Source organism: Schistocerca serialis, chromosome 1 (genome assembly GCF_023864345.2).
Source record: "Schistocerca serialis cubense isolate TAMUIC-IGC-003099 chromosome 1, iqSchSeri2.2, whole genome shotgun sequence".
Taxonomy (NCBI): domain Eukaryota; kingdom Metazoa; phylum Arthropoda; class Insecta; order Orthoptera; family Acrididae; genus Schistocerca; species Schistocerca serialis.
This window is the reverse complement of record NC_064638.1, coordinates 352,347,178-352,360,417: the sequence shown is the minus strand read 5'-3', so window position 1 is coordinate 352,360,417 and position 13,240 is coordinate 352,347,178. Positions and strand designations below refer to the sequence as shown.

At 42.2% G+C, this 13,240-nt stretch overlaps 1 protein-coding gene across 2 annotated transcripts in view; it reads left to right on the top strand.

Moving 5' to 3' along the window:
• The window catches only part of LOC126457446 (apolipoprotein D-like), a 173,605-nt gene that overhangs the window by 121,984 nt on the left and 38,381 nt on the right, over positions 1-13,240 (top strand). For both annotated transcript variants that reach the window (XM_050093740.1, XM_050093731.1), the window contains exon 2: positions 5,920-6,045. In XM_050093740.1, the coding sequence (XP_049949697.1) occupies positions 5,926-6,045 (120 nt within the window). In that variant the 5' untranslated portion in view covers positions 5,920-5,925. The remainder of the gene's footprint in view (positions 1-5,919; positions 6,046-13,240) is intronic.

The window sequence follows — 13,240 nt, the reverse complement described above, 5'->3', positions numbered from 1 at the left end:
GAAATCCAAACTGGCGTGACCACTCAGTCCATGTCTCTTGGGTTGGGTCAAACTTACGAAACGGCGGTGCAACTGCATGTTGTGGCTGCGGTAGCGGTGAAGCGGCGGCTGCCGCATCGTGTTGCAGTGCACGTTGACCCTGGACGAGCTGTCCAAGGGCATCCAATAACACCTGCGTCTGCTGATTCTGCAAGCGATAAAATTCGGACAGTACATCTGGAGATTGTGGCGAAGCCCTGACACAAGTAAATGTAAGCATTGAGAAAGAACAAGACCCTTTCCGTTGACTCGTCGCCAACTGTTGTGGCGTAACAAGACAGCTACTCCACACTGAAGTAGCCGAAAGGCACGCGTAATCTCACTTAGGCTAGATAGAGTTCTGAAACAGGATACGTAATGAATGGTAGCAAGAAAAGTATGTAGCTGCTATTACTTAACTTTTAATCCTTGTTGTATACATCGTTCTTGATGAGACATTTCATACGATAACTATCAAACTATGTAAGGCTAACGGCGCCTTGCTAGGTCGTAGCCATTGACTTAGCTGAAGGCTATTCTAACTGTCTCTCGGCAAATGAGAGAAAGGCTTCGTCAGTGTAGTCGCTAGCAAAGTCGTCGTACAACTGGGGCGAGTGCTATTCCGTATCTCGAGACCTGCCTTGTGGTGGCGCTCGGTCTGCGATCACACAGTGGCGACACGCGGGTCCGACATGTACTAAATGGACCGCGGCCGATTTAAGCTACCACCTAGCAAGTGTGGTGTCTAGCAGTGACACCACATCAAGCACAGATTGTATTTCTGTTCTAACACGGTCCCTATAATGCGCCGGAATTACGTATGGTCTAACACAAAATTTAGTATGCTCACGAACACGAAATTGGTATTGAAATCCCTTGATTGTTCCTGTTTTGTGAGTAAAAACTGTGGACTGTGCTTGTAAAATCTCAAAAAGGTCTTGCCTATCAGTGTCATTACAATTCTCAATTGTTTGAATTTTATTCTGAATTAACTCATTAGTATCAAATGCGCCGTCGATATCATCCCTGTCTGTACTTGCAGAGTGATTGTTAGTGTCAAGTTCCGTCGAAAATTCCGAACTGTTGTCTAACAGGAGGTAAAGCCGATTAATTTCTTCGTCATTGTTTGAGAGCCAATCTTCAAATTTCAAAGCTATTGACTTACCTTCTTTCTCTAAACTTATTTCAGCATCGTGAAAGTTTAAGATTGCTTTGTATTCATTCAAAAAGTTTACTCCCAATATAATTTCCGTCGACAATAATGGAACAATAAGAAAGTTCGTAGAGAAGCTGTGGCTTTCACAAAAGAATTCTAAGTTGGTTTGTTGGCGTACATCTACACTTTTTCCAACGATTGCACCTTGTAATTTAATCTTACGTAACGGAAGTGTGGGGCAATTGTTCGATTTGTTGCATTTGATAAAGGCTGTTTCACTAATTACTGAAATGGGACCGCCAGAGTCAAGTACTGCTGTAAATTTTACCTCATTTACTGTAATTTGAATCACAGGATATGCAATGTTGTTATGTTTTACGTCGTGTTCCTGGAGTAAGATGTTCTTAATGTCTTCCATTTTTACGTAATTACTAGCTACGGCAGCTGCGTCGTCAGTTTCAGAAGTACGTTTTGTGGCTGCCACCGGTATGAGTCATTGCCTATTGTCTCTTAGTTGGCGCGCGTCGTTATTGGGATTTGGAGACCTAACTTCTACAAATTCACCTTGTCGAGAGGGCCCCACCCTGTTTGAATCCCGCCAGTTCTGATGCAATTCAGGTCTGTCGTTACGATCATATCGTCTGTCGTCATGTCGGTAGATTCCATAGTTTCTTTCTTCTCGGTCACGTGGTGGAGAATTTCTCCCTGAATCCTAACTGCACGCTGGACCGTTGCGTCTAAAGTTGTTCTGTCTCCCTTGATAATAATTATTTTGGTTCCCATATTGTCTGTTTCTCTGACTGTCTCTGTGATAGTCACTACCGCGGAGAGGTGATCTTTCCCTGTAATTATTACTACTCTGCCAACAGTTGTCATACGGGTAGTGTCTGTTTTGGTCACGATTTGTGTTGTGAGAATAGCATTTTCGCGTCCAGTTATTATTTCTTTCATCGCGGAATTGTGACGGATGTGACCTGTAATTGTTGTGTTCCTGTTTTCGCGTTCCGCGATTGTCAGTGTCAATTTCCAATTCTTGTAACAGTCCCTGAAAAGCTTCAATGTCATCTTTGCAACGTCCTACCAAGATAATGTGTCGTAAATGTTCAGGTAGTTTGATTAAGCAAATGCGGATGAGTTCTGAGGGGCTGTATGGGTTTGACAGGTACTGATTCTTGTGCAACATGTCTTCAAAATATTTCACAAGCCTGGAAAATTCAGGTTGTTCGAAATGTTTCATCATTATGATGGTATGTTTTATTCGGTCTTGTGTAGCTTGAGACCAATACGCTGAGAGGAAGGCATGATAAAATTGTCCTTCACTGTGACAATCGTGAATGACCGATCGCATTCTTTCAGCTGGTTCATTCTCTAAGTAGCCACACATAAATTCTAATCTGTGCTCTAATGACCAGTTGGGAGGAAAACAATGAGAAAATTGATGGAGCCACGCTTGTGGATGAATGTCGCTGCCAGAATTCTTAAATGTTTTGAATTTACATGTAGTAATGAACAGCTTAAAGTCAAAATCATCATGTCGGCGAGTCGCATGTCGGTCATTGTTACGTCGTGTCGGCGGTTCCATCTCAAAATTCGATGCACCTTGCCAATTTCTTTCATAATTTCCGAAATGCCCTGTGTTATTATTTTGTGGCTTTTCCGTATTTCTAAGTCCCTCTTCCCGTGTTGGAGCGCGAGTGTCCTCTGAAATATGTAATTTTTGTATTGCTTGTGCCAACTGATCTTGTACTTCCCAGATTTCTCTTTTGTGTTGTGTATTAATTTGATTCTGATTTTGTTTGAATTTCTTAATTTGTTCATACTCTTATGTGTCAGTGATGGCTACAGGTCTTGTGTCATTCAGATCATCATCTACCTTTGCAGATAAGTTAGTGAACTGATCCGCAAGTTCGGCTACTTTCTCCGATAGTGTACTTATTTCCTCAGTGTGTTTTTCTGAACCAAGTTTCATAGTGTTCATTTGTGTTGAAATCGTATCTACTGTGTCCTTTAAGTTTTCCTGAGTTTTTGCAAGTACCGTAACCGAATCGGTAGATGCAACTGAGTCAATTTTAGCCCACAAGATCTCATGATTTTCATGAACAATGGTTTGCAGTTCTTTTATGGCTGCTTCGTGATTCTGTAATGCATTTTCATGCCGCGAAAAAATAGGTTGAAAATGCTCACAAATTTGTGTTTTTACGTCATTACAGACTTTTTGACATTTCGATTCAATTTTATATAACTCATCAGTTAAATCTTCACGTGTTTGTTCAAGTGTGGTGTCTAACTATTGAAGCTTTTGCTGTGTTTGTCTCTGATTTTGTTCCATTGTGTCTAACTGTTGCTGTGTTTGTCTCTGGTGTTGTTCCATTGTGTCTAACTTTTGAAGATGTTGTTCCATTGTGTCTAACGTTTGAAGCTTTTGTCCCATTTGTTGCATTAATTGTAATAACAATGCACTGGTGTCTGAAACATGTTCCTCAGTGCTATTCGGCAATGCATTTGAACCGGCAATATTCGCATTTTGAAAAGCAGAAAATGTGTCTTGACTTATTTGAGAAAACGGCGAGGACGCAAAACCTGAATCTACAGTATTTGCAAGATTGTGTCCTGTCATTTCGGATTCCTGAGGCAAGCTGTTGCCGACCGATCGATCGATAATACTTCCCTGTTCACTAATTGTTTCACTGCCCACACCATTATTTGCAGCCCGCTCCATTTCCCTATGCACAGTTACCAAATTACTACTTTGAACATTAGTTAATTCATTACACGGTGGCGCTAACACACTGCTTTCGTCTTCACTGTCATTTCTCAGTTTACTTTGGACCCTAGTATTACGTTTTTCACACGGCATTATTGTCACAATATTTCACACGACAACACAGAAAAGCACAATTTGAAGAGCAAAATAAGAAAACACATTAACATAGCATTGAAAATGATATCTCGTTAATTGCAAGCGCTGCTGCGAAATGCTTGGTAAAAATCTACATGCATGCCACAACTGTTTTACTGTACAAGAATGAAAAACTACAACTACAAAGGAAATTCTCTCTACAATTACGCGCTAGCAATAAACAAAGGCTGCACTAATTGCACAAACTACAAGAAAAAATCAGAAGATTCCAGTGAGGTATCCTCGGGTAAGGGTCGACGTATGAAACGTCCCCTTAGAAAAATTATTGAATTACTGTGCTGATAAACCTCTTACATTATTTGATTTTCAAACAGCTGAGCAGAACTGAACGCACTCAGACATTTCGCTCTTTACCTATTCTGATCAACACTAAACTCACACACAATATTTTTAGCGCAACGCAGTCTGACTTTCAAAAATCCCTACAAAAGAATGGCCCTGACTAACATTAACCTATACCTTTCACGAATCACTTACCTCACCAAAAATCTTCGTTATTCGAACTACTGCAACACAGCGAGCGCCACTACTGCCAGCTAAATAAAAGATTCAAACTACTGAAGGCACTAACTACTGATAGGCATAGTTAGCAAATGAAAGATTTTGAAAGAGAACAAACAATGTATTTACCTTAATAGTGTTCAAAAGTCATAATATATGTAGCAGTTCATGACATCCAGTCTTCCATTTTCAAAACTCCGCCATTTCTCTCCCCACATCCACCACTGCTGGCGGCTCACCTCCAACTGCGCAACGCTACGCGCTGTTAACAGCCAAATGCCCAACACTACAATGGCCAACAACAATGCAAACCAGCCACAGACTGCACACAGCACAGCCAGTGATTTTCATACAGCCAATATAAAAACCTAAACAGCCTACTTACAACTATACCCACACCCTGCCATCGGATCTCCATATTGTGTACCGTGATTCGTCACTCCACACAACATTTTTCCACTCTTCAATCGTCCAATGTTTACGCTCCTTACATCAAGCGATGCTTCGTTTGGCATTTACCTGCGTGATGTGTGGCTTATGAGCAGCCGCTCGACCATGAAATCCAAGTTTTCTCATCTCTCGCCTAACTGTCGTACTACTTGCAGTGGATCGTGGTGCAGTTTGGAATTCCTGTGCGTTGGTCTGGATAGCCGTCCATCTACTACACATTACGACCCTCTTCAGCTGTCGGCGGTCTCTGTCAGTCAGCAGACGAGGACAGCCTGTACGCTTTTGTGCTGCACGTATCCCTTCACTATCACATCGGAAACAGTGGACATAGGTATGTTTAGGAGTGTGGAAATGTCGCGTACAGACGTATGACACAAGTGGTATCTAATCACATGATCTCGTTCGAAGTCCGTGAGTTCCGAAGAGCGCCCCATTTTGCCTTCTCACGATGTCTAATGATTACTGAGGTTGCTGATATAGAGCTCATGACAGTAGGTGGGAGCACCATGCATCTAATACGAAAAATGTATGTTTTTTGGGGGGGTTAGGATTACTTTTGATCAGAAAGTGTGTTTCTTACTCAGTTAGTTGGATAGGATGGATGAAAATTGTTAGGTAAAATTCATGCTACCTATCCTTGAAGCATTTGAGTATGTTATATGCATAGGACAGACGAAAACTGAAGGCAGAATTCATGGAACCTATCCCATAGTTTCTGATATAATCAAAAGTTGTGCAAAACATTAGTTCTTTCGGTGCCTGTCTACAAGTTTTATACATCCGTGCCAAGACGAAAACGCACCTGTAGCACCGGCTAAATTTCAGATGCACCGTTTGCTTTGGTAACAACACACGCAATGTTGCCGTGTTGCAGTTAGCGATGTTCCTGCCGGCAGTAGTGTTGGCGGCGTGGCTGGCGGCGTCTCCCGCAGTGGGGCAGGTGCCGGGGCTGGGGCCCTGTCCAGACGTCGAGGTGGAGCACAACTTCAGCGTCGAGAGGGTGAGTCTCACTGCACGTCACGAGCTGTACACGTAGCCTGGAGGCTGCAGGAGTGCCATACATTAGCTCTAGACGACGTGATAATTAACAGCTCTGAAACAAGTTACTGTAATAAAAGGATGAATTTTCACCCTCCACTTCAGAGCCATACTGAGATCATCCTGTGCTCCTGTCGGAAATACCAAACCTCCCGTTCCCTATAAAACTGCCTTTTTGTATTTTTTCTACACACATTTTGCGAATTCTATATTTTTCTACCAGCTGCAGATATAGTTAAGGTGAAGCACTATTGAACAATTAATACTTGATACAAGTATTGATCTCAACAAATTAAATATATAACTGCAGAAAATAAATTAGAATCTAGATCTTGGTTTTCAAACGATTATCGAGTACAGTTTCTTAGAGAATTAACACCATTTTTCTGTGCATTTGCAAAATTATAAATACGCAGTTAACCGGATATAAATAGTACAAAATTAACGTCTTATAGGAATGCAGAACATTGTCGTACAGCACATCGTATCTGGGAAAGTTAGCTCAAAGCAGGTGTTTAGATTCTTTGGCCTGACTTTCCCAGATAGGATGGGGCAACCACTGTGCATTGGGTTTAGTCTGATATTTAATAAAGAACAGATTTCGTTAATTCTTCATAAATTATTAATAGTGTATCAATTACTGATTAAAAATAAAAGAAAGTAATAAATGAAAGAGGACTGAGAGTTGAGAAAATATCCTACTTAAGGAATTTTATTACGAGGGCAGTTTTTTTTTTTTTTAGGGCCGAACGGTCGCGAAACGGAAACCACAGTGCAAATCAAAAATGTTTTATTAGCAACATTTAACTAAATTTTCTGTCTACTTGTCTACATAGTCGCCTCTACGACTTAAACGTTTCTCAAAGCGTGGTACCAACTTTCCAATATCCTCATCATGCAAGGCACCCGCTTGTGCTTTCCGCCAGTTCTCTACGATGGTCTGCAGCTCGTTGTCTGCACCAAAACGGCGGCCTCATAGCCAGCAGTTCAAGTTAGCAAAGAGATGAAAACCGGAGGGTGCCAAACCCAGGCTGTAAGGCGGATGATCAAACACTTCCCAAGAAAAAGGCTGCAGGAGCGTTACTGTTGCAGAAGCACTGTGCAGCCGAACGTTGTCATGAAGTACAGTGCCTGGTGGCAACATTCCTCTTCGCTTGTTCTGAATTGTCCTTCGTAGACGATTTTCTCGAATAGCCTAGCCTGATGGACTTGCTGAACAAGATCATTGGATGGCACTCGCTTCTTTCCCAGCATGAGGAAAGTCTATACGTTCCGCTTCAAAGTTCGTTTGCTGTAACGTATGACAGCTACATTATGTGGCCTGTGGGGAAACAGGAGAGTCTGGAAGCGCGCAACCGCTACGGTCGCAGGTTCGAATCCTGTCTCGGGCATGCATGTGTGTGATGTCCTTAGGTTATTTAGGTTTCAATAGTTCTAAGTTATAGGGGACTGATGACCTCAGACGTTAAGTCTCATAGTGCTCAGAGCCATTTTTGAAACAGGAGAAACCTCTCAGCATGAAGTAATCCACGGACAGCACACGTTCCACACTTGATGGGAGACTCTATTGTATTAGGCATATTTACGTACTCACTGTACACCAAGAAATGTAAAGTGCAATGTGACATGATCGACGGATGTATTTGAGACACTGCGGACAGATAGGGGCAAATCTTCATAGTATTTTTATTGTGGTTTTAGCTACACGCCCGATCGAATCCTGAAAAAAAATTGCTCTCGTGTTATTATAATTTTACTTACCATTCGCCTGATTTGAACCGAACAAATTGATTACGCCTCTGTTTCCAGTTTAGCAGTTGTATCGTAATCTGTCGGCAAGATAGCTAAATCTGCTCACGCCCACAGTCAACTTCAATTTCATAAAATAGCTTTCACAAGATGTTGCAGTCACTGACATTGCCATAAGTATAGTAAAAGCCACTCTGTAGGAAAAAAATTAATACAGCCTTTTGGAAGTTTCCAAGTGCTTCTAGATTTATTGTTGCAATAGTGCAATACTGCATAAATGATCACATTTTGGATCAATAGCACAAGCGGTTCTGAGGTGCCCGGTATCGACCCATACTGAAACACCCTTCCAAGTGATCCTCTGACGGCACCAATCTAGCCGTGTACGTCAATGCTCTGGCGTAAGTGGAAGGCGGGCTAGAGGTGTGCATGCCCAAAGTCCCAGTGCTAATAACCGGATCGCAAAAGTTAGTTTTGACACGTCTATGCTCACAAGCCTTCTTACCTCAGCTGCGGTAGCTGCAAGATTTGCCAGTACTGCCCTTAAACACAACAATCTTGGCAGGAATCTGTGCTGCGTGGACGTCCAGAATCTTGTCCACTGATACCAGCGTCGTTGCACAACTGACCAAACACGCTCAGTTTGTGTCAGTTCTACGAAAGGGCCATCCTGCCCCTCGGAAGGCCACTATTTGACCCCTTTCAGACTCGCTCAGTTGGCTGTAGGAAGCACGAGTGCGTCTCCGTGGCATGGTTGCCTGCTTGCTTCACACGTTTGCACCACATGGAGCCTTCTAGATCTGAGCATTGCCTATTAAAGGTCGGACGCAGAAGGCGCTCCGGTAGATATTTCACTGCGCTTTCTGTTGCCGGTCGACGTTAAATCCATTATCAATTCATCTGTTATCCTCCAGGTAGCATAGAAACCATCATCAGTTTCTTCTGCTATTCCCCAGGTGGCATATGGCGTCATCGGATCAAACTTGACGTCGTCTTTCTGGATGTCCTATTTTTTTCCGGCAATGTATTTCGATGTTTAGATAACCATCTGTTAAAAATGGTTCAAATGGCACTGAGCGCTATGGGACTTAACATCTGAGGTCATCAGTCCCTTAGATCTTAGAACTACTTAAACCTAACTAACCTAAGGACATCACACACATCCATGCCCGAGGCAGGATTCGAACCAGCGACCTTAACGGTCGCGCGGTTCCAGTCTGAAGCGCCTAGAACCGCTTGGCCATAACCATCTGTAACCCACACATTTTTTCCTTGTTTTGTCGCTGTGTGTGGCCGTGAGAGATCAATGATTTAGTTCGTCGGCCATTTTTGTAGACTTTCTGCCGTCCTGCTATCGCAGTCCGTTGCCCGGGGTACACCATCTTGGAGGCTGTCTATAAGTCACACCTCTTTTACCTAGTTTAAAACTGACAACCTTAATGAACAACATGCTGACGAACAGGTCTTTCAAAGTGAGCATCAGCCACAACACCAGCAGATCGTATAAAATAAAAAATGGCCTTCCTCAAGGATCTGTGTTGGCTCCAACCATTTTTAATTTGTATATTAGCGACTTTCCAAATACATTCAGCAGGAAATTTTGCTACGCCGATGATTTGGCACTAGTTGTACAATCTAAAACACTTGGGGAAGGAGCGAACGTACTCACAGAAGATCTGGAGTCCTTGAATTCCTATTATAAAAAATGGCGACTCTGCCCTAATCCAACCACGCTTTCCACTTGAACAATAAAATGGCCCACCAGGAACTGAATGTGAACTTCTGTGAACCGCGGTGGTCTAGCGGTTCTAGGCGCTCAGTCCGGAGCCGTGCGACTGCTACGGTCGCAGGTTCGAATCCTGCGTCGGGAATGGATGTGTGTGATGTCCTTAGGTTAGTTAGGTTTAAGTAGTTCTAAGTTCTAGGGGACTGATGACCATAGACGTTAAGTTCCATAGTGCTCAGAGCCATTTTTTTGAACCTTGGCATAACACTAGACCGCTCCCTGTCTTACAAAAAACATCTAGAAAACGTAAGCCAAAAGCTAAAGAGTCGCAACAACATCCTGAGAAAATTGGCTGGCTCGACTTGGGGAGCTAAAGCATCCACCTTACGTACTGACACAATAGCCCTGGTATATCCTGTTGCCAAATATTGCTCTGCTGTCTGGCATTCGAGCACTCTTACTAAGAATATCGACGTCCAGTTGAACGAGTGAATGGAGGATAATAACGGGCACTATTCAATCCACCCCAGTCCCTTGGCTGCATACTCTAAGCAATATCCCACCTCCACAATTGAGAAGGCAAGAAGCAGCAGCAAGAGAGTGGTCAAAAATTCATGACTCAGATTACCCACAGAATCTACCAATCCATGATGGTTTGAACGAAATACCATCGACCCGCTTTAAGTCACGGAAGCCTATATGGGTTAATACATAAGAACATCAACCTGACATCAAGGAGCAATGGCGGCACTTTTGGAATGATTCTGGAATTAATAAACAAGGTATCCAAGATCCTACTCTCGAATTACCGGGCTTTGACCTGAAGAGATGTACCTGGACTATATTAAACCGTATCAGAGCGGGCCATGCAAGATGCAATGCATACAAGTACATGAGGGGTCTATGCGACTCACCAGCCTGTGACTGTGGAGCACCAGCACAGAACGTCCGCCATATTATTGAGGAATGCCCCTTAAGAAGATACGCCAGACCTGTCTCAGAGGGTATATATGTGAAACCCTCTGCTTTGGATTGGCTGTGCAATCTAGATATTGAGCTTTAAATATATGAATGAGTTTCTAGTCAGGCTTGCAAAGCTTTTAACGCGTAGTTATTCTGTCTTGAGTGTTTGTACTTTATCTTTTTGTGCTATTGCTTGTTTTTGACTCATGTACTATTTACACATTGTTTTGTTTTATACATTTCATTTACACATTGTTGTACTTATATAAAATATTGTCGCTGTATTGCCATACGCAAAATAAATAAATAAAATAAATAAATAAAACCCACACTTTGAAAAAAGGGAACGTCAAACGGGAAGCCTTGTGTATTTCGTTTCACTTTTTCCTTTGTAAAATACGTTGAAACACTAGCTTTAACAACCTCAATCCAGTCCTCAGTTTCAGAAGTCAGCAAAAATTGGAAGCCTCCGGTCAAAAAGCGTACTACTTTCAACAACTGCTAGCCGACAGTAGCCAAGCGAAATATCTGCAGGGACTCCCTTGTCGAACATGATCGAGCACTGCTGGCAGCAATGTTAGCGGTAGATATTTTTCCATAGCAGCCATATCTATATGACGCTGATTGGAATGTAATGATATGCGGCAACGGCATGCATTTGCAGTCGCAGGGGAAGGCTTATCCTTGTAGATAGAAGACAGGAACAAGAAGGGCAGGAGACCACACATGGCACACCTGGTTGATTCTAAAACCCTCTTTCTTTCGTGTTATTTTTGTGGCCTGTGCCTGATACGTTGATGGCAACCTGCCTCACCACGTCCTCGGTACAGCCCTGCTCTGCTGCAGTGTGCACTGATTTGAAACTTTTCTTTCAGGAGTACCAGGCCCGCAAGGTATGCAGGAAAGCTGCTGTGAAATTTGGAAGCAAGGGGAGAGGTAGTGGCAAAAGTTAAGCTGTGAGAACGGATGACGAATTTTGTTTTAATGTTATTTACATCTACTTAAATCCAACATTGCTGTTAGTGGTAGGAGCACTAGAGGTAGTCATCACAATGTGTGATTTCACATTTTTATGCTTGCGAAGACGCATGCTTCAAAGAAATATCGGCTCCTCTTAAATTATGAAACAACCTTGACAATCACGACAGAGGAATATTCCTCTTTGCCTCCTACATTTGATGCCTCTGCAACGTGTAATGTGTGCCAACTCACTAACTTCCCACATCTACTCCTCTTCCTGGTATTACTCAGCAAGGTGGCGCAGTGGTGAAGATTTACAGTCGCTTTCGGGAGTGGTGTGGTTAAATCTCCGCCGGGTCATCCCTGTTTAGTGTTCTTCCGTTGTTAACTTTAACCGATTAGTGTGAATCCCACGACGGTTCCTTTGAACAAGGATATGACTGATTATCTTTTCCATCCTCGTCCTGTCCCAACTTGCGCTCCGCCACTAATGATTTTGTTCTTGACAAGACATTATAAATACAATCTTCCTGCATCCCCCTTCATTATTTTGGAGCATTCTGATCGTACGCCATTAAACCGCAAAATTCATTCACACCACCCGGTAACTCACCCTGTATTCGCCAAATAATTCACATTTTCAGCACCACTACACGCATATTCCAGCCTCATTATCAGTCTGCTTCGTCCGTACCTTACTTTCTTAATCATCAGTACAGGATGGCCAAAATTAAATTGACTCTGTGATTGTGGACCAAACATAAGGAAACGAAAAAAACGAGATGCCAAGTTTGTTGACATTGTCAACCAGGAGAGATGTGACCTGTTGTAAATATTTCATTTAGTTAGGGACAGAAAACTCATGAAGTCAAGATCGCACATAATCTTATTTATTCGGATGGATTACTAGTTTCGGCTAACAATATAGCCATGATCAGGTCACAAAATATTCTCGATTAGCGTTGGTGCCATTATGATCACATTGTGAAAATGTTTCTTAAAATGTCAATATACATACATAGAGTTAAAAACAGCTTTTCATCGTTCGAGGCTAGTGCATTTGAACGAGGGTCACAAAATAAAGGCGTTATGCTGTTAAAATTATTATCTGACTCTGATATAAACACTGATTATGCCAGTTACCCAGTTTTAACAGCGTAACACCTCTATTTAATACCATTCTTCAATTACATTGGTCCTAACGAAGAAGCGGTGTTTTTAGTTATATCTAGCATGGATGTTGATATTTTTAGAAACATTTTAACGATGTTTGAAGCCATAATTGCACTAGCTCTAATCAAGAATATTTCTTGATCCTAAGATAGGTAGATTGTTTGCGAAGATAGTAATCCATCCAAATAAAGAAGATTTCATGTGAGATCTAGATTTCGTGGGTTCTCAATGGCTAACATAAAAAAAACGAGTTAAATCCGCAAAAATATAGGGTCAGGTCGTACTGGGAAATCATCTCACGTAAACTGTCGATGTTATTTAACAACAAAGAAGTTAACATTGGATTCCAGATGGATAACAAACTGGAGCAAATGAAACGAAAGACCATAAGGGGTGAAAATCGGATGAGAAAAGGGGAGTATATGAAGGATATATCAAGATCGTTAGATGAGGGGGTCAGACAGGAATAAATTTTTCAGGAAGGTTCACAGAACATAACAAGAAAGAGAAAAGTTCATTGACGGTAGCAAATACCATTCATTAGGAAGCATCGGAGACATCTTGAATATGTTATGTTGCACTGCTG